This window comes from Gigantopelta aegis, chromosome 4 (assembly GCF_016097555.1).
Source record: "Gigantopelta aegis isolate Gae_Host chromosome 4, Gae_host_genome, whole genome shotgun sequence".
Taxonomy (NCBI): Eukaryota; Metazoa; Mollusca; class Gastropoda; order Neomphalida; family Peltospiridae; genus Gigantopelta; species Gigantopelta aegis.
The window spans coordinates 46,332,591-46,353,029 of NC_054702.1; the positions used below are offsets into that span (position 1 = coordinate 46,332,591).

Genomic DNA, 20,439 nt, shown 5'->3' on the forward strand with positions numbered 1-20,439 from the left:
AGTAGCAATGAATCTTTTTTTATAGATCATCCTACAGAAAGGGCAGTCTTTGATATAGTAGTCATGGTGCACTGGCTGGAACGAGAAATCGGGACCACAGACACTTTTTAAATATGACAAGAATTATATTTTTTTTTTGCTGTACTGATGGAATACCTTTAAAAGAACTAAATGTATTTTAAAAATAATAATAATAAGTTGGCCCTAGCCCTCTAAAATGGAAATTTTCTATTAAGGGGAAATAACTTCGTTTAACACAAATTGACTAGAAGACCTAAAAATTGGCACAGTAATTTTTTATTTTTTATTTAAGCCTTATTTTGGGTTAAAATATCTATTAGCATTTACCATATGAATATTTCACCCAAATTGTCATTAAAATAACCACAAATGTTTTTTCAATGCCAAAAAAGGATAATTCACTTGCCTCGATCAAGTGTATAGTACATGTACATGAATTCAGTACCAGTACACACAATGTATATCCATGTTAATAAGTTTCCTAAATTAATTAATTAAATCAATGTAATATATATATATATACATGTGCGCCATACCCAAATTTTTGTGGAGATTTAATTTTTTTAAGTTGACTTTTTAACAAAATTAATGACTTTCTTAACCCTAACCCTAAACCTAACCCATTTTCTTTCTGTGAGAGACCCCCCCCCCCCCCCCATACCCCCTGTTGACTGGTTGCAGTCAGCACACACATTGTAAATATTCAATTTCATAGCACCATACCCAAAATTTTCGTTCTGGCAAAAACACTGTGTGTGTGTGTGTGTATATATATATATATATATATATATATATATAATAATAATCAACCATGGATCCAGGGAAAGGGTTTATGGGGGTGTACCCCCTCCCCCATTATTATCGCCAACAAACATGTGGTTTTGAACCAAAGAAACACTGCAGTGGACTGGTGGCACTACCCGTCTTCCTGTGCGGTCTCTAGAAATAGGCCAATATGGGCCACCGATGGAGATTGATCAAAGACTGTGTATCTTGTATTAAATTTTTTTTTTTAATTATGTATAAATTAAATTGAGATAGTTTGTATGTCTGTGTGTTTGTATAAACCTACTTACATACATATGGTAAAGCATTCGCTTGATGCATGGTCGGTCTGGGATCGATCCCCGTCGGTGGACCCATTGGGCTATTTCTCATTCCAGCCAGTGCTCCACGACTGGTGTAACAAAGGCCGTGATATGTACTACCCTGTCTGTGGGATGGTGCATATAAAAGATCCCTTGCTGCTAATCGAAAAGAGTAGCCCATAAAGTGGCGACAGTGGGTTTCCTCTCTCAATATCTGTGTGGTCCTTAACCATATGTCTGACACCATATAACCGTAAATAAAATGTTTTGAGTGCATGGTTAAATAAAACATTTCTTTTTTTCTTTTCTTTTTCACATTGATCACAATCAAATACCACCAAAAGTGTTGTCCAGTGATAAGTGCATGACCCGAAATGTCCATAATGCAAACTGCGCATAAAGAGTGAATAGCATTTGCGATTGACAGAACACCTCTGAAATATGGAAGGGAATGGTTACATAATAATTTTCTAAAATTTTCAGGTCCAGATTTCAAGTAAATGCAATTCCATATATACATTCATTTGGTACACAGAAACTTTTTTCACTAGTATATAACATTTCTTAACACCGCGGTTCAGTGGGATAGTAATTCTCAATAAAAAGAGGTGTTATTATGTTGACAAACAGTTACAGTGTTTACAGTATTTACAATTACAATGAATAAATATTAAAATGTTTTATATATGATGAACATCTATTGTTCCAACTTTATGAATGACCATCAAAGATATGATATAAAATTAATGCTTATTTAACCACACCTGCACATTTTAAAGATATTCCAGATCAATGTAAAGATACTTCATATCTAATATATAGTTATTTAGATATTTTATCAACTCTGCAATGGAAACATGTTACAGTGTTGACATACATGTACTTTGTTTTCTCTTTCAACCAAAATTTTAAAAATATTTTATATGTGATGAACATTTACTGATAAAAAAATTTCAAGTAGCTCATCAAAGATCAATATACATTGTAGCATGAACATATTTCAGTTGTTTTAACAATTATAATTTTTAGGGTTAGATAACACAATTTGAGATAATGACCCATACATTGTCAAATAATATTCAGGTTATAATTATGCAAGATGTGCTTGTACAATGAAAACTCTCAAAACCGGACCTTCTGTAAATCGGAATTCCCCCAAAACCGGACGTTTTTCATGGTCTTTTTTTAAAAATCAGTACAGAACTTAACCTCTCTAAACTGGATACCTCTTTAAACCAGACATTTTATTTGGTCCCAAAGGTGTCTGGTTTAGAGAGGTTTCACTATATATATTTATGTATATTACAATGCAAACATTTTTAATTAAACACCCATACACAAATATAAACATGTATCCACAGAGAGTTATTTCAATTTCATTTCAAATTATTTTCGTGCTTATATCCAGTTAAGGTTCAAGCACTCTGTCCTGGGCACACACCTCAGCTATCTGGGCTGTCTGTCCAGGACAATGGATTAGTTGTTAGTGGTTAGTGAGAGATAAGAGGGTGTAGTGGTCTTACATCTACCCATTGAGTCGTTAAAATTCACTACGAGTGGGAGCCGGTACTGGGCTGAGAACACTGTATCTACAAGCCTTATGTCCTATGGGTTAACCACAACACCACTGAGGCCGGTCACAGAGAGTCATTCTGATTGTGCGCAGTGATACGCAGTGATATGTTATTTAAGAGATCAGTCATGCAAATAATATATCTGTGTACACACGAATGGACATGTGGGTCAGCCTTATGTGGTCACCATATTAAATAGTACACATTCCTTTGTAATGTTTCCATATTCTTCCATGTAATATTGGTGTTGTTATCATCTTGAAATGTACATTTACCAGTATTAGTAGTTGATGAAATTATATTTTAATTATGTATAAAATAGCTTGAGATAGTGTATATATATATATATATATATATATATATACATAGACATAGACACAGACACAGACACAGACACAGACACAGACACAGACACAGACACAGACACAGACACAGACACATATACATATACATATATATACATATACATATATATATATATACTTAGAGGTTATTACCAGAGTGTTTTTCGGTATCGTCAATATCATATATTAGGAATAAAAATTGTATTATGCGAACCTCTGGCGAGCATAATACATTATTTTTATTCCTAATATATGATATTGACGATACCGAAATACACAAGGGTAATAATCTTTTTATCATATAAGCTCAAGCTTAATACAACATGTTTTTGTAAACTGTACACGCAACTTTAATTCCAGTCCGCCATTACTAGATATTCAAATGATGTAAAAATATGTGGCGCGGTGTATTTTTGAATGGAAATGACGTCATTTTGGATGTCCTAACATCAAAATAAAGTTATGCCTAACGTTTTTTGTTTTCTGAACGCTGGACAGCTTTCAGTGTCAAATTGCCATTAAAATGTTTTTATTTGATGACTATGAATGCATACATCAATCATGGAGTGTCACCCAAGTACGTTTGCTTAAATGTCAATAAACCTAGTGCCGAGACCTCGACTCATTTACATCTAATTTGCAAAGTTATCAAATTCTTAAAGTATGTGATCTGAAAAATATCACATACTTTGATTGCACTGAAAATTATATATATATAGGTAGATAGATAGATATAGATATAGATATATAATAGATATATATATATATGTATTCGAGTCCAATATTTTTGACTCATGGAGGCCCTACTTGTTATTATCAATACATATCATAATCAATAACATAAATTGTGCAATATCTGTTTAAATATATATACTGGTTAATGACCTACAATGCTTTGATTTTGTGCTGAGGTGTTGATAAACATTCATTCATTCATTAAAAGGCTTTGTATACTTAACTTTTGAACTGTTCCACCTTTTTTTTAAACAAATACTGAAACTGTAATTTTTTAATACTTTTTCAGTAAGGTTTAATTTTTAGACATCTGAGCCCTCTGATGACATAAAACTATTTTCACTTAACTTTTGAATTATTGCCTGACACCAGAGTGCTTGAGTCAACAATTGACACAATTAATGTATTCATGTATAATGTAACAATGCATGAACTTTCCCTGTTTTCTGTTTTGCTTCAGTTGTTACAGACTGTGTGTGTGTGTCTGAACAATTAATAGTGACAGAGATTTACATTGTTTGCTGAATGTAGTGTATATAGTCCAATATTGTATTGGGTTGCAAGCTAAAAGTTCACGCCCATCTCATATCAAGAGCAGTCATTGTAAGGTGAATGAATACCATCTTGTTGCATACAATGCATATGCATATATATATATATATATATATATATATATATATATATATATATATATACACACACTGTAAAATCTAAGACTTTTGTAGTATGTTCTTTGAGACTGCATGCTGTGTGTTGAAGGGACATTCCTGAGTTTGAAGGGCGGGACGTAGCCTGATGCGCTGTCGGTCCGGGATCAATCCTCATCGGTGGGCCCATTGGGCTATTTCTCGTTCCAGCCAGTGCACCATGACTGGTATATCAAAGGCCATAGTATGTGCTATCCTGTCTGTGGGATGATGCATATAAAAGATCTCTTGCTGCTAATCGAAAAGAGTAGCCCATGAAGTGGCGACAGCGGGTTTCCTCTCTCAATATCTGTGTGGTCCTTAACCATATGTCCGACGCCATATAACCATAAATAAAATGTGTTGAGTGCATTGTTAAATAAAACATTTCCTTCCTTCCTGAGTTTGCTGCAATTATTAAGATGTTATCGACTAACAGAGACTTTTTGATGACTGTAATTACATATCATTATCAGATATATTTTTCTGCATAAAATATTAGTGGCTGTATATTCAACGTGTTTCTGATCATTCTAATATTTGTACTAGGTTAAATTTCATTTTATTTCCTAAAAAAAGATTTTTTCGTTCGTACGAAATTATTTGAAAAAAAAAATCCAGTTTGGGCTTCTTACAAATATTAAGATGACCAGAAATACATTGAGTATACAGACACTGATATTCTAAACAAGAAAATATATTTAATATGTAAGTTTAATCATAGAAATATTTTATTAGTCGGAAATATCTTACAATGCAGCAAACTCAGGATGTCCCTTTAATGTATTTCACAACTGAATATCTGTACTTTTGATTGTTATTGTGGACATGGAAATATGCATATACTAGTCACAACAAGTTAAACGAAGAAAATGTGTTATTTAACAATGCACTCAACACATTTTATTTACTGTTATATGGCGTCGGACATATGGTTAAGGACCACACAGATATAAAGAGAGGAAACCCGCTGTCGCCACTTCATGGGCTACTATTTTCGATTAGCAGCAAGGGATCTTTTCTTTGCAGATACAGTGTCCATGTGGCCTTTATATCCGTAAATAAAATGTGTTGAGTGTGTCGTTAAATAACACATTTCCTTCCTTCCTTAACTGTGAGAAATGTGTTGAGTACATGCACATCTATGTATACACTTTATTTTTGTGACTCAGCCAGCCGTAACATATTATAGAGTGCAGTCGACCTAATTCACTAAACTTTCGCAACTTTGCGATCTCGCAGTGCAATGCCAAAAGACTTGCAAAGAGGATGCTTTGTTGTCTAGCAGAGCCTAAGAAAGCTATGTGAATTAGGCCCCATATAACAAAGATTAAACATTATCTCCCTCTGTGCATGTGCAAATTATGTGCAAGCTCTTTCCACACAAGAAAATGGATTTTTCTCCTTTTGTTATGACATTTTTGTTATCTTTCTATGTACACTGTAAAACTTGAAAAACAGACACACCTTAATAGTGTTTATATAATGGACTTTTGATAATATAGCTGTACAACAGCTAGCTTAGTCACTGGGTTTATGATCGACAAAAGTGTGGACACCCTCGTGTGTTTATTTTTAGTCTTGCAGAACAACTTGTCTAGAAAATTGAATAAAATGTGTGTCATGTACATACATATGGGAATAGTGATGCTTGAATAGCACGTAAACTTTAAAAAGAGTTAAGTAGTTTAATTTGTTCTTTATTGTTTTGAAAATGGTAATTATAAATAATTTTTAAAATAGTGTAACTGTTTTACAGTACCCGTAAGTCATTTGGATAGAGAAATTTCCTTGAACTTGCATGTAAGCCTTACAGTGGATCTACATGTGCACCTCATTTTCGTACACATTTCTGTCCATGGTGTAAAAATAATTTCAAAGCCAAAGGTTTGTAGTTTTAATAATTTGCATGCAAATGCTTATTTATATATACAAGTATTGGACATACAGAGACCACCCTGAGTTTGTTGTTATTCTTATAATGTCCGTGATTAACAGAAAATGTTTCAATGACTAAAATAGCATATGAAATGCATTTTCTGCATAAAATATCAGTGGCTGTATTTTAAATGTATTTCTGATTGTCCTAGATTTTGTTCTAGGTCAAACTTATTTGATTTTCTAATATAAATACTTGCATAATTAAAAAAGTATTGGAAGACCAAATCCAGAAACTTACCAGAAACACATTGAATACACAGACTGATCTAAACAAAGTTAAATAAAGTTTGTTTTGTTTAATGACACCACTAGAGCACATTGATTATTAATCATCGGCTATTGGATGTTAAACATATGCTCATTTTGACCCCCGGGAAACCCGCTAAATTTTTCCATTAGTAGCAAAGGATCTTTCTTTTATTTGCACCATCCCACAGACAGGATAGCACATGCCATGGCCTTTGATATACCAGTTGTGGTACACTGGCTGTGATGAGAAATAGCCCAATGGGCCCACTGATGGGGATCGATCCCAGACCAACAGCGCATCAAGCGAGCGCTTTACCACTAAGCTACGTCCTAAGAATTAAAAAAATATATATATATCTTTTAGTCATTGAACAATTTTATTAGTTGGAAGCATCTTACCATGGCAGGTCGTTAATTAGTGAGAAATTTAGGAAGGGTACAGTATATATGAACTCAATGAATTGGACAGGACAGAGGTTGGAAAAATGGTTTCACAAATTGACAAAGATTAATTTATGTGCTTATATCCATTTAAGGTTCAAGTATGGTATCTTAGGCTGTCTGTCCATAACAGGGGTTAATGGTTAGTACTAGTGGTTAGTGAGATTGAAGTGAATGTTGTGTCCTTATACATGTACACTATATCTCCCCACTAAGCCATTAAAACTTGGGTGGAAGCCAGTACAGTGATGTGAACAGGTACAGCTGCTGAGCATGTATCAAAGCTTAACCACTCTGCCAAAGAGGGCTAGTAAAAATTTAATTTAAAAAAATGCAGTTTTGTACTAGACATCTTGATTAGTGAATCCGAAAGTCAGAAGACATTGTGTTCGTCAAAGATGAAGGTGGCACAATTCAAACTTAAGAATTTGTTACATACATGTGTATGACAGTTTTAAAATTGTTTTGCTACAGACAAAAAGCTCACTTAAAGGGACATTCCTGAGTTTGCTGCATTATAAGATGTTTCAGACTAATAAAATATTTCTACGATTAAACTGACATAATAAATATATTTTCTTGTTTAGAATATCAGTGTCTGGTCATCTCAATATTTGTAAGAAGCCCAAACTGGATTTTGTATTTTTTAGGAAATAAAATGAAATTTAACCTAGTACAAACATTAGAACGATCAGAAACACGTTTAATATACAGCCACTAATATTTTATGCAGAAAAATATATTTGATATGTAATTACAATCGTTAAAAAGTATCTGTTAGTCGATAACATCTTTAAAATTGCAGCAAACTCAGGAATGTCCCTTTAAGGCAATCTTAAGTCAGCCTTCAGCAATTAATTCCAGTAACTCTTGCAACAAATAAATGTAACTTAAAAAGCAGAAATTATCACCGTAACCAACATTTATATATTGCAATTGCCATCGATGCCATATCATTAAGTTTGAGCCCTGAGGTGTGTCTGTGTGTTAAACAGTTATATCTGGTCTCTGGTCAACACATGCATCGATTCTGACCCTCACGTGTCAACATTATTATTTTTTAAATTTTCTGTGGTATGTCGTCAGTTGTTTCCGGGCTTTTCTTGCTTTAACATAAAACTGCATTTCTGAGCCAAAATGCCATCGTGCATTCTGATTTCAGTTTAAATATGCCCCTTATTTTGGTATCAAATATACCCACCTTTTCTGTGCAATCCATGCTTTTGAAAAAAAAGATTCTTGAAGAAAAAAAAATTCTGCATTACTAGATGTAGCCCAGTGGTAAAGTGCTCGCTTGATGCGTGGCCAATCTGGGATCGATCCCTGTCGGTGGTCCCATTGGGCTATTTCTCATTCTAGCCAGCGCACCACGACTGGTATATCAAAGGCTGTGGTATGTACTACCCTGTCTGTGGGATGGTACATATAAAAGATCCCTTCAGGGTTTCACATGATGCAGGAATCCTGCGTATTTGACGCAACATTTACCTAAAATACTCCTAAATAAAATATGTGTGTGTCATGGTTTGATGCAAAATATTTCCGATGTCAATCAATTTTACATTCATTTTTTTTTAATACATAAAAACCTAATGACTAATTCAATTAAATTTCAGTTCACTTTATTGCACAATACCAAACAAACTGGTGTCAGCAGATAAAAAAAAAAAAAAGCATACAACATCAACGAAGTTCAGTACGAAAATAGCCGAGCGGTTTAACTGGTTCCCAACTTTATAAATACGTTTAACATAATTTTAAGTGTTAAAACCAGTGTGGCTCATGTAGTATGCCAGACCCTTTCTCTAAATTTAGATCATCGCGACAATGCCAATCGCTTTAACATTAAAAAAGAAGAAGTTTTAAACACCTAAAAACCTAACGACTACGAAGTTTCAGAACAAATATAGCCTAGTGGTTTAACTGATTCCCAACCGTATCTGTATATGGACATGTACAATGTCATGTAGATGGTTGAGCAAATCAAATAGGTGTTAGTCATAATTATTGCGCAGATGCAGCTATGTTACAAAACAGGGGCCTAATTCACTAAACTCTTGCAAATTTGCGATCTCGCAGTGCAGTGTTAAAAGACTTGCAAAGAGGATGCTTTGTTGTCTAGCAGAGCCTAAGAGACCTTTGTGAATAATGCCCCAGGTTAGCATGCAGCATTGGGTGACTATTTGCCAAAGGGTGCATAAAAAGATAGTGCAGGGTGCATAGTAAGTCAACACTTTTGTTAGTGTGCAGGGCGAGTTGCTTCCCTCTATTTAGCAAATTTAAAATGGCGGGTAAATGTTTTATGTTGTCGTTGGAAGATTTATTTTGTTAATAATGACACAAGTACTTCAGTTGGGATTCAATGAGTACAGTAATGTATACATTTTTAGCTTGTATGTCCATTTGTTACACTATCTCGGTTGAGAAACGGTTGAAATAGGGTGCCACAAGTTTTGAATACCAGCTATATAGAGGATATATAACAATATTCGGACGTAGAAAGAACCACACTTTCTATGTCCTTCGGACTACATAAAAAGACAGGAGAAAAAAGCACTAAATTATTTACAGGAAGAAAAACAATGGATATGCATGTATATGTATTATATAGATAGAATAGAGGAGATAATATATGCATGTAATATAAACGAGACAGTTATTCAGTTAAGTATGTGATTTAAAAAATATATATCATAGACAACTCCCATTTTTGAATGGATGACTCCCAAAATAAAACCCGGTGACAGTGGGTTTCCTCTCTCAATATCTGTGTGGTCCTTAACCATATGTCTGACGCCATATAACAGTAAATAAAATGTGTTGAGTATGTCATTTCTTTCTTTCATTTCACTTCTGACCTAGCTGAGAGCAACTTTTTCTTTTTTTTGCTTAATGTTGAACTGAAACATTTGACTATATATTAGACTATCACATGGAAGACTAGTGGCTGATAAACTCTAGACCACTAGCTTGTGTAATTATAATGCAATTAGAAATATCTTGATTACCGTTTACGACATCTTGACTTGTCTGTTTTCATCATAAAGAAGCAGGCTACTTTCAGAACATACTTGGTAGTGAATTACATGTACTGTTTTTGTATTATGAAAGTTTGTTTTGTTTATCAATACCACTAGAGCACATTGATTTATTAAAAGCATATTATCACAGATCACTGACCTATTTAATGGTCTAACAAAGTATTACCGGAACAAAAATAATTTGATTTGTTCCTAAATGTACTTTATTTAACCATTTTCATAACCACCATACTCCATTTATTAATGATATTTTGTAAAAATAATTGAATTATGGCAATGGTCCATAATTCAAAAACTAAAATTGCCAAGAGGGTTGACATGGATTGCACTCCATCATGGTTCAGTTAAGGTGATGCGATAGCTAGATTTGGTTTCCAACAATTAATGTAATTTTTATTTATTATCCATTTTTTTTTAGAGAAATAAGGTCCTTAAATCTGTGACAGTATGCCTTTAACTATCGGCTGTCAAACATTTGGTAATTTTGATGTATGGTCTTACATTTTTGCATTATTATCACTGTCCCATAGACAGGATAGCACATTCTACAGCCTTTAATATATCAGTTGTATACATGTATATGTATTATACAGATAGAATAGAGGAGATAATATATGCATGTAATATAAACGAGACAGTTATTCAGTTAATTATGTGATTTAAAAAATATATATCATAGATGACTCCCATTTTTGAATGGATGACTCCCAAAATAAAACCCTGTGAGTCCCATTTTCCAGATACTAGGTGGAACCATGCCCTTGCTGCTAATCGAAAAGAGTAGCCCATGAAGTGGCGACAGCGGGTTTCCTCTCTCAGTATCTGTGTGGTCCTTAACCATATGTCTGACGCCATATAACAGTAAATAAAATGTGTTGAGTACGTCATTTCTTTCTTTCTTTTCACTTCTGACCTAGCTGAGAGCAACTGGCTGGAATGAGAAATACATGTAGCCCCATTGGGCAGGGCATATATTAAGAGATTTAACTGCATGTACATGAACTTTTTTTGTTTTTTAACAAATAAAATAGACTCTGATTTGCTTCTATTCTATTATGTTGGACGAAAATACATTGGTTTTTATTTTTTAATTTTTAAGTAATAAATAATTAATATAGCTCTTTTCTCTCTTTATTTAATTCTCTTGTTGGGGTTCAACATTTTTTTTAAAAAATAAACTGTCCAAACATAAGATTCCAGAAAGAAAGAAATGTTTTATTTAATGACGCACTCAACACATTTTATTTACGGTTATATGGCGTCAGACATACATGTATGGTTAAGGACCACACAGATTTTGAGAGGAAACCCGCTGTCGCCAATACATGGGCTACTCTTCCGATTAGCAGCAAGGGATCTTTTATTTGCGCTTCCCACAGGCAGTATAGCACAAACCATGGCCTTTGTTGAACCAGTTATGGATCACTGGTCGGTGCAAGTGGTTTACACCTACCCATTGAGCCTTATGGAACACTCACTCAGGGTTTGGAGTCGGTATCTGGATTAAAAATCCCATGCCTTGACTGGGATCCGAACCCAGTACCTACCAGCCTGTAGACCGATGGCCTGCCACGACGCCACTGAGGCCGGTCTATAAGATTCCAGATGCAGTATCATATATTTATATTTATTCCACATACATATATATTTAAATGATTGTTGATAGCTTATTACATAATCAACCCACACCTCAAATTGATGAAACTAATATCAGATGGTACGTTACTCGATAAAGGAATTATATTTACATGTTTGTACATTGTATCTGTACAAGGCCTATACATGCATATATACGGTTTGTATGTATATATGTAAGCTATTGAAAGAAAAGAAGACAAGTCTTACTCTTAGTTATTTAAAGATGACCTACATATGTCAGTTGGGTGTCAGTATACACTGTATTGATCAATAGTAGGCTGCATGTGGTGACTTTATTTGTATGGCTATTCCTGCAACTATACTGTCATATATTGTTCATGCTTACAGTTATAAATCTCTGCATTCAGTAAATATTTAGTAAATATAGTCTCCTACTATTTTCAGTGTTCTTTTTTCAATGATAATGAACACCCTGCTTATACATACATGTACAAATGCATGCATACTGCTTACAATGTATGTACACAACTCTATTTTCATTGTGTCTTGTGAGATACAGGTATCATACATGTATATGTAGTGTTTTCCCTAGCTTGTTTTAGCATGGTGCAGCACCATGCCACAATAGTCTAGCACCATTTTGCCTTAATCAGTAACATGCTGCCCTGAGATTAAACAAGCCTTTTTCATTAATTAATTCTAAAATTGCCATTATAAAACACCAAAACATTTATTATTAATTAATAAAATATGCCTTTTATATCTTTTGCCATTCATTTATTAAAGCAAGCACATAAATTACATTAATGTTTATTTCAATAAATTTTTGTGTATTTTTAATGAAAAACAAGTGCCCTGAAAATGGTGAAAATGCCCCAAAAGTGTTTGGTCTATCATGCCTTGCCAAATTTGTAGGGAAATCACTATATATATCTGAATGATGTTTAACTTCAAATGATCAATATGGGGTTTTTTGTCTTGTATAATATCATGTTTGTTACGTATGTTACACAGCATACACAATACACATGCAGATTATTTTTTTGGCTGGATACCTGTACACATACGCTTTGGCATTACTAATCTCAACAGTTCAGTTACATAGGGTGGATTTCCGGTTTTATTATTATTTTTTTTTAATCAAACCATTCTGTAGATAACTGTAGATAACATTTAAGTATTGCTTAGCAAACACTATTGACAGAGCTAGGTTGACAAAAACATTACCTGCGAGATCGATATTATCAAAGCTGCTGGAACATTCTGATATGAATCGTAAGTTTTATTTTACTGCTTTAAATCTTTATATTTATGGCTCTTCTAATTAATTGGTGGTTTTCATTGCTTCTTAGAAATGATGTTTCTTTTCTGCAAGTTAGGTTTTTCGGAATATTCAAGTGTTATACATTTTTATTACTAAATATAGTTACTAGAGATCAGGGTATTTCTCAATGGTGGATGTTTTGTTCGAGGTATGATAGTTAGTACACTGTACGATTACATGGCATAATATGATACAGTGTGGGTTTATGGTTGTAAAATATAAACTGTTCCCATTCTCTGAACTAAATCTACTGTAAACAGTGGCTGATCTAAGGGGGGGCTCCTGGGGCCTGCCCCCTCCCCTTAATTTTGCGACAGTTATATTTTTATTTAATTTTTTAACGTTGGAGAATCTGATGAATACCATCGTTATACACAATATTGAGCTCACAGCTGGACATGATTGCAAAAACATCCTTGTAAGGTATGGCATCCGGCAAGTACAAAGTTGGCAGTACAGATCAAAAAAGGAGAAGTGATCAGAACGATAAAAGATTGTTAAAAAGGCCTTGCATATTATATTATAGATACACACATATAGAGAATATTATATGAGCATGTGTGTCATACTCATTTTATGAAACGAGTGTCAGGATTTTTGTATTGCCTGAGCGAGAGCAAGGTTTATGCAATAATCCAGACACGAGTTTTGTAAAATCAGTACGACACACACGTGAGTGTAATAATTTCTTTATTGTCCATATTATTATTGTTAGTTTTTCTATGAATAACAAGAACCGTATCAAAACATTTCAACCACAACTAGAAGATGACAAAATTACGTCATATTTCACATGCACAATCTGAGCTAGGACTGGGGAAGCAACGTCATATTGTGACATCACTTCCGAAAGTTACATCATTTACACTTGTTATTACACATATGCTACATATGATTTGTATTAACTCGGTTATGGTGAACCATGTGGATAATAAACTACGGTATATCATGTACATGTATTAAAAAGGAATACACACACGGTGTTATTGATTTATAAAAAGAAGAAGAAAGAATTGTTTATCTAACGATGCTCTCTGCACATAAATTTTAATAACAATTATGTGGCTTTGCACATACGGTTAAGGACCATGCACAAAGATAATTGAAAAAACCCACCCCACTGCTGCTACACTGTGGGCTACTCTTTTTGATTAGCAGTAAGGATTCTTTTATATGCACCATCCCACAGACAGAATAGTACATACCATAGCTTTGTTACACCAGTTGTGGAGACCTGGCTGGAATGAGAAATAGCCCAATGTGTCTACCAGCAGGGATTGATCCTAGACTGACCGCATATGAGGCGAGCACTTTAACCTTGCGCTACATCCTGCCCCTTCTTGATTTGAGTAATTGTGTTATTTGTTAACAGTATACAAGTTTGTGAATTATTAAATCAACATGGATCTGTTTTTGCTGTTTCTTATATATATATACATACAAGATGAATTCTGTTTGATGATAATATTATATAAATTAGCTTTTAAGTTATCTCCAATAAATAGTGACTTAAAATTTACTTCTGTTAACTACCATTTTTGAATTCTGAGTCATTTGGTTTTCTTGCAGTAAATATCAGACAATGTCACATCCTATCAATACAGTGCCAACAATGTAACATAGCGACACAACACAACACAACTAAAATAACACAAGATGATATAACAGTATAATATAATGTCAGACACATTTATAAAATATGCATTATACGGTGATCTTCAGTGTGGAACATACAAATAACAGGTTTTTAATAGTTATGCATAAATGCAAGGCTAGGTTATAAATCCTACATGTTGCTTCATGGAGTTTTATGATAATTTATTACCTAAGTAGCTGACATGCTGATCCATCTTTACGCTTGATTCCCTGGTCACTAGATGGATACCCATGTAGAAGATGATAAAGTGATTGGAGAAGCTGTATAGAATTTCCATTTCATTATGAAACTAGCTATCTGAATCTGATAGCCATATATTTTTACCATATAGATACCATATTGAGAGCAGCCAACTGGTCATATCCAAGTTATTATCCATCTGATTCATCCATCCATCCATGCATGCGTTCGTTCGTTCGTTCGTTCGTTCGTTCGTTCGTTCGTTCGTTCGTTCGTTCGTTCGTTCGTTTGTTTGTTCGTTTGTTTGTTTGTTTGTTCGTTCGTTCGTTCGTTCATCCATCCATCCATGCATTCATTCATTCATCCATCCATGAATCCATCTATCCATGCATCCTTCCATCCATCCATCCATCCATCCATCCATCCACCCATCCATGTATTCATCCATCTAGTCTATCTACACATCCATACATTCATCCATCCATCCAGTCTATTCAAACATGTTGTAACCATCCACCCATCCATCCATCCACCCCATCCATCCATCCATCCATCTGTCCAGTTAGCAGCCATCCAATCCATTCATCCATCCATTTTACCACCAACCATCCAACATGTATGCATGTACAGTTGATAATATTTCAAAAGTCCAGAAGTCAGTTGGCATGATTTTTACCTACATGTAGCTAACCAATTGTTCTGTTATGTGAATTATATTTGTTGTGTGCACTGTTGATCTGCACTACACTGACATTCCAAATGTATTTTAAGCAAATTGTATTTACAAATTATACATTATTTTTCAAGTGTCTATATTTGGTGTAAATTTTTTTTAAAATATTCTGAAATTGTTAATTTTAATATGCAAAGCAAAACAACAGTTCATGTGAAATAATGTGCCATGCATCCATCCATCCATCTGTCCATCCAATCAAACCACTGACAGCAATAACACAAATAGTAGGTATGTTTGTATTTTGCCTTAATTAATGACATACATTTTGTATAACATAGTAAGGCAAGATTTTAACTTCAAAGTCACACTGAGGCTGCAGTGGTAGAACCCAATACTCCCCTGCTGTCCTCAAGTGTAGAAATCACTTGGCACAATGCATGTTTAGTGACTCTTGTTCAATGGTATTTTTCGTGCTGGGGTGTCGTTAAACATTCATTCATTCATTCATTCATTCATTCATTCATTCATTCATTCATTCTTGTTCGATGCGAGAGTACTGAGTAGATATTTAACTATGTTAATTTAATTTTTTAGTGTCAGCATATCTGTAGACCAATTGATATAAAAGGCCTACATAAAGTCACATGATTCCAAGGAAAAAGTAACATTTGAGTCGGGTTGTGGTGGGGAAATGGCTAGTGATTTTTTGTGGGTACTAGTAATGTTTCTAGGCTATTAGTCCCCTATGTAAATATTTCTTTTTCAGAAACATTCTGACAGATAGGATTAATATTTGTTCAGTTTAAGCCCGATGCAACAGAATAATATAAATTAATGTAAATTATTCCAATGCATTGATTAGAAGACTATAAATATATATTTAAAATTCCACCCTATGAGTTTATGGCTGGTATGTATATGTATAGACCCCTCTAAGCAGTAGTGGATTCATGGGGTGGGGTCCAGCACCCCCCCCCCCCCCGTTTTTAAAAACCGACCATAACCTTTAAGGAGAAACGTGATTATATTAATTGTTCTATGTAAAAGGAGAGATCAGTCATCATATTTGAACCCAACCTCCCCCCTTTTCAGAAATACTGCATCCGCTCCTGTTAAGGATGTTGTTTCTTGTTGTAGGTGTCTCACCTGTACCTGCAGAAACTCCAGGCTTGTACCCGAAGGTTGGAGAATTCTCGGAGCCCGGCAACATGGAAAACCAGCAGAGACCAGCTCCCATTGGGTTTGAAGGAACAGGTAAACCAGTTCATCATTTTAACAGTTAATTCCAATGGATTACTCAAGAGCTACATGTATGTGCAAAGTACTACATAATTAGCTGATGAATTATTTAGTCTAGTTATGTAGTGTTCAGTCTCTCTCCTAGAGAAAAGCAAATACATGTGTATGTTGTTAACACAAATCGAAATGGATTAAACATTAATAACAGCTAAAGCGTGTAACTATTCATGACATGTACTCATTGTGTAGAATGCTCAAAACCTTCGTGGTATATGCATGAGCATGTAAAAAATTTCAAGTCAAGTCATCGTGTAGTGCAGAGATGGCAAAAGTATTGTCATATTATTTTTTTCATAGATGTGCAGGTTTATGAACAGAATTAGGTTGTAAATTATATACAACACCATTCCTTTAACATGTGTGTTTATGTTTGTGTGTGTGTGTGTGTGTCTGTGTGTGTGTGTGTGTGTGTGTGTGTGTGTGTGTGTGTGTGCACGCGCATGCATGCGTGCGTGTATGTGTGAATGACCAGTAATATATAAACAATTTAATAATATTATATAATACAAAAAAGTGTGAGTAAGAAATTTAAGTTTGCAAATACACTGTACGTCATTTTATCCGAAACAGGTATGCTGCCCTGGGCACAGCCTCTGGCATTCATCAGTGACAGTTTGAACTATGTCATACAGAAAATGGAAAGATGGATATATAATATAACTTAAACTCATCATTTTAACTATAACTATCAACTATAGATGCTACAATGAGTTTCTGTTCTTTTAGACAATAATTAATAATCATTATCCAAATTAGATTTAAAACTATCAGCCTTGTTTTACTATTAAAAGCTCTCTTGATAATTCTGAGGTATTGGATTTTTCCACTGTGGTGACATAAATCCAGCTAGCAATTTCAGTGCTGGTGTTTGCCTGGTAAATATTCCCCTGTGGGTCAATATCAATCAATCATGTACATAATATTGCTTGGGCTCAATGCAATGCAATTGTTTGCTGCAAACTGGTAACAGGAGGATTGTATGCCATTATATTACGTTCATTCTAGTGGTCATAACTATATGGGCATGTGTAAATGTAAACAGCTTGGTGGTCACTTGGGTATTTAGTTGTTTTTGGGGGTGTTTTTTTCATGACTGATTAACTATAGCCCGTTATAGAAGGACTATCCTGAGTTAGCTGTTTTATAATATGTTTCCGACCCGCTGAGCATTTTTAACAACTAACATTATATATGCAATGCATTTTCTTGTTTAGAATATCAGTGTTTGTATTTACAAAGTGTTTCTGATTGCTTGAATGTTTCTACAAGCTGAGACTAAGGTCAATGACAGTCACTCTTTGCACCTTTGTTTTGGCTTTGTACACAATAAACAGAACATATCTTACCGTAATTTCACTTGAAATCCATATTTTATAAAGAGGTACAATTTTTTAATAACAAGATTTTCTCCAAACACATTCAAGTGCACAAATAAATTTTAAAACAGTTTTGGATTGGAATTTTTCTAGCATTCTTAAAACGGAAACATGTATTAAGTTTATGGTTATTGTAAGGAGATGCAAAGTGATGTCATTGGAATACTTACGTCATTCAAATTCAAAATTAGCTGTATTGTTACAATGCTTTGCCACATTAAAATAAAAACTGGTCTACTAACCTTGACCCCTGTCAAAATTCTATAACAAGCAGACAGTGCTGTTTACCGTTTGGTATCTTTATATTTTTCATAATTCTGGACAAAATATTAAGTTTAAGTTTTAAAAGATGAAAAAAATAAAAACTACCTTTTGTCAAATATATCATATAAAAAATTATCGTTGGATATGTTTTGTTTATTGTGTACAAAGCCTAAACAAGGGTACGAAAACTGACTGTCGTCGACCTTAGATTTTACCTCCTAATAATTCTTTACATAACGGTATACCAAAAAATATATATTAGAAAATAAAATGAAATTTCAGCTATTACAAACAGTAGGACGACCAGAATTAAACACTCTGAATATACAGTACGTAATATTCAAAATTAGAAAATGTATTTAACCTGTAATTTTAGTTGTTTAAAAGGCTCTGTTACTCAGAAACACTTTACAATAGCAGCAAACTCTGGATAGTTCCATTAAGTTTGATGTTGAGTGAGATAACTGTCGTAAATATAAAAATTAAATCAATAATGTTTTTCTCACAGGAATTTTGAAGAAGAAACCACACCCCGTTTCACCAAAACATGTCCATTTAGCCTACATATACATTGGTACTTGATATAGATATCTGTTGCCTGTTTTAATTGTTAATTGTGAAAATTCAAGCTTGCTTAACAATATTTGATGGTGAAAACTTCTTAATCACTGTTCAGGTACTGGATTTTAGTTGTTTTGTTGAAATTGTTTTAAAACAGAGTTACATGTGAATATACATGTAGTATGGTTGAAACTTTGCAGTCACCTGGTCACTTAATGAGTTGACCTTCATTGGCTAAAGCCAGTTATGAATTTGACAAAGATAGCCCATTTATTTGGTAATCATTAAAAAGATTGTGTATGTTTTAAACAGAAAATAATTATATTAGATGATCATGATATGTATGCTTACTGCAATCATTTGAGGGTTATTGAAATTTGATAAAGGCCAGTAACAATTGGTTTTAACTTGCTCAGACTGGCCTCGGTGGTGTCGTGGTTAAGCTATTGGACATAATGCTGGTAAGTACTGGGTTCGCAGCTCAGTACCGGCTCCAGTTTTAACAACTAAATGGGTAGGTGTAACACCACTACACCCTAACCACTAACCAATTAACAACTAACCCTCTGTCCTGGACAGACAGCCCAGATAGTTGAGGTGTGTGTCCTGGACAGCGTGCTTGAACCTTAATTGGATATAAGCATGAAAACAAATTGAAATGAACTTGCTGAGCTGACATCATGATTTCAATTATGGTTCAACCCTGATATAGTTCCAACATTATTGAATTGAGGTTTATACAGTGGTTTAAATAAGAATAGCTCAACAGAAATTACTATAAGATATGAATTCATGAATGAAAACAATTTCCTGTGAAAGATTTAAAAAAAAATAATAATAATAATTAATATTAATATAGCCTAAAAGCAGAATGAGACAAGTTAATACATGTTAAGTGCTTGTAAGCTATTCTTAAGATGTTACATTAATTATCAAGTATAGGATCTTTCAAAAATGCTTTTGTACTATTTTATTAATGTTTCATGACTGACATACATTTACATGTATTCAATTACAATAATTTAGAAGTTGTGTTAAAACATCTCAATGAATATTTAATATACGGGGTAATACTATATGTACAAATTTATGTACTATTTTGTAACTTAAAATAAGCAGGACAAAAATGCTGTTAAGAAAGCTTGAATTCAGACATGGTTATGAAATGTTCTTTCGTTTTTTGTTTAAAGTTGAAAAATGTTTGTTTTGTTTAAAAACACCATTAGAGTACATTGATGGTTGTCTGACATTTGACTATCCTAATACATAGTCTACACAAAAAACCTGAATTTTTTTCTATTAGCAACAAGGTGTTTTTTTAAATGATATTTTTCCACGGACATAAGAGTTTTCTACCGAGTTAGATCCATAACCCTTCCTCTT

At 33.8% G+C, this 20,439-nt stretch overlaps 1 protein-coding gene across 6 annotated transcripts in view; it reads left to right on the forward strand.

Annotated features, from left to right (window-relative positions):
* The window catches only part of LOC121370619 (anoctamin-4-like), a 112,740-nt gene that overhangs the window by 17,598 nt on the left and 74,703 nt on the right, over nucleotides 1-20,439 (forward strand). For 5 of the 6 annotated variants that reach the window (XM_041495970.1, XM_041495971.1, XM_041495972.1 and 2 more), the window contains exon 3: nucleotides 16,694-16,810. In XM_041495970.1, coding sequence (XP_041351904.1) covers nucleotides 16,694-16,810 — 117 coding nt within the window. Of the gene's footprint in view, nucleotides 1-6,113; nucleotides 6,336-16,693; nucleotides 16,811-20,439 lie in introns of those variants that run through there. The other variant, XM_041495976.1, reaches the window with a different exon arrangement.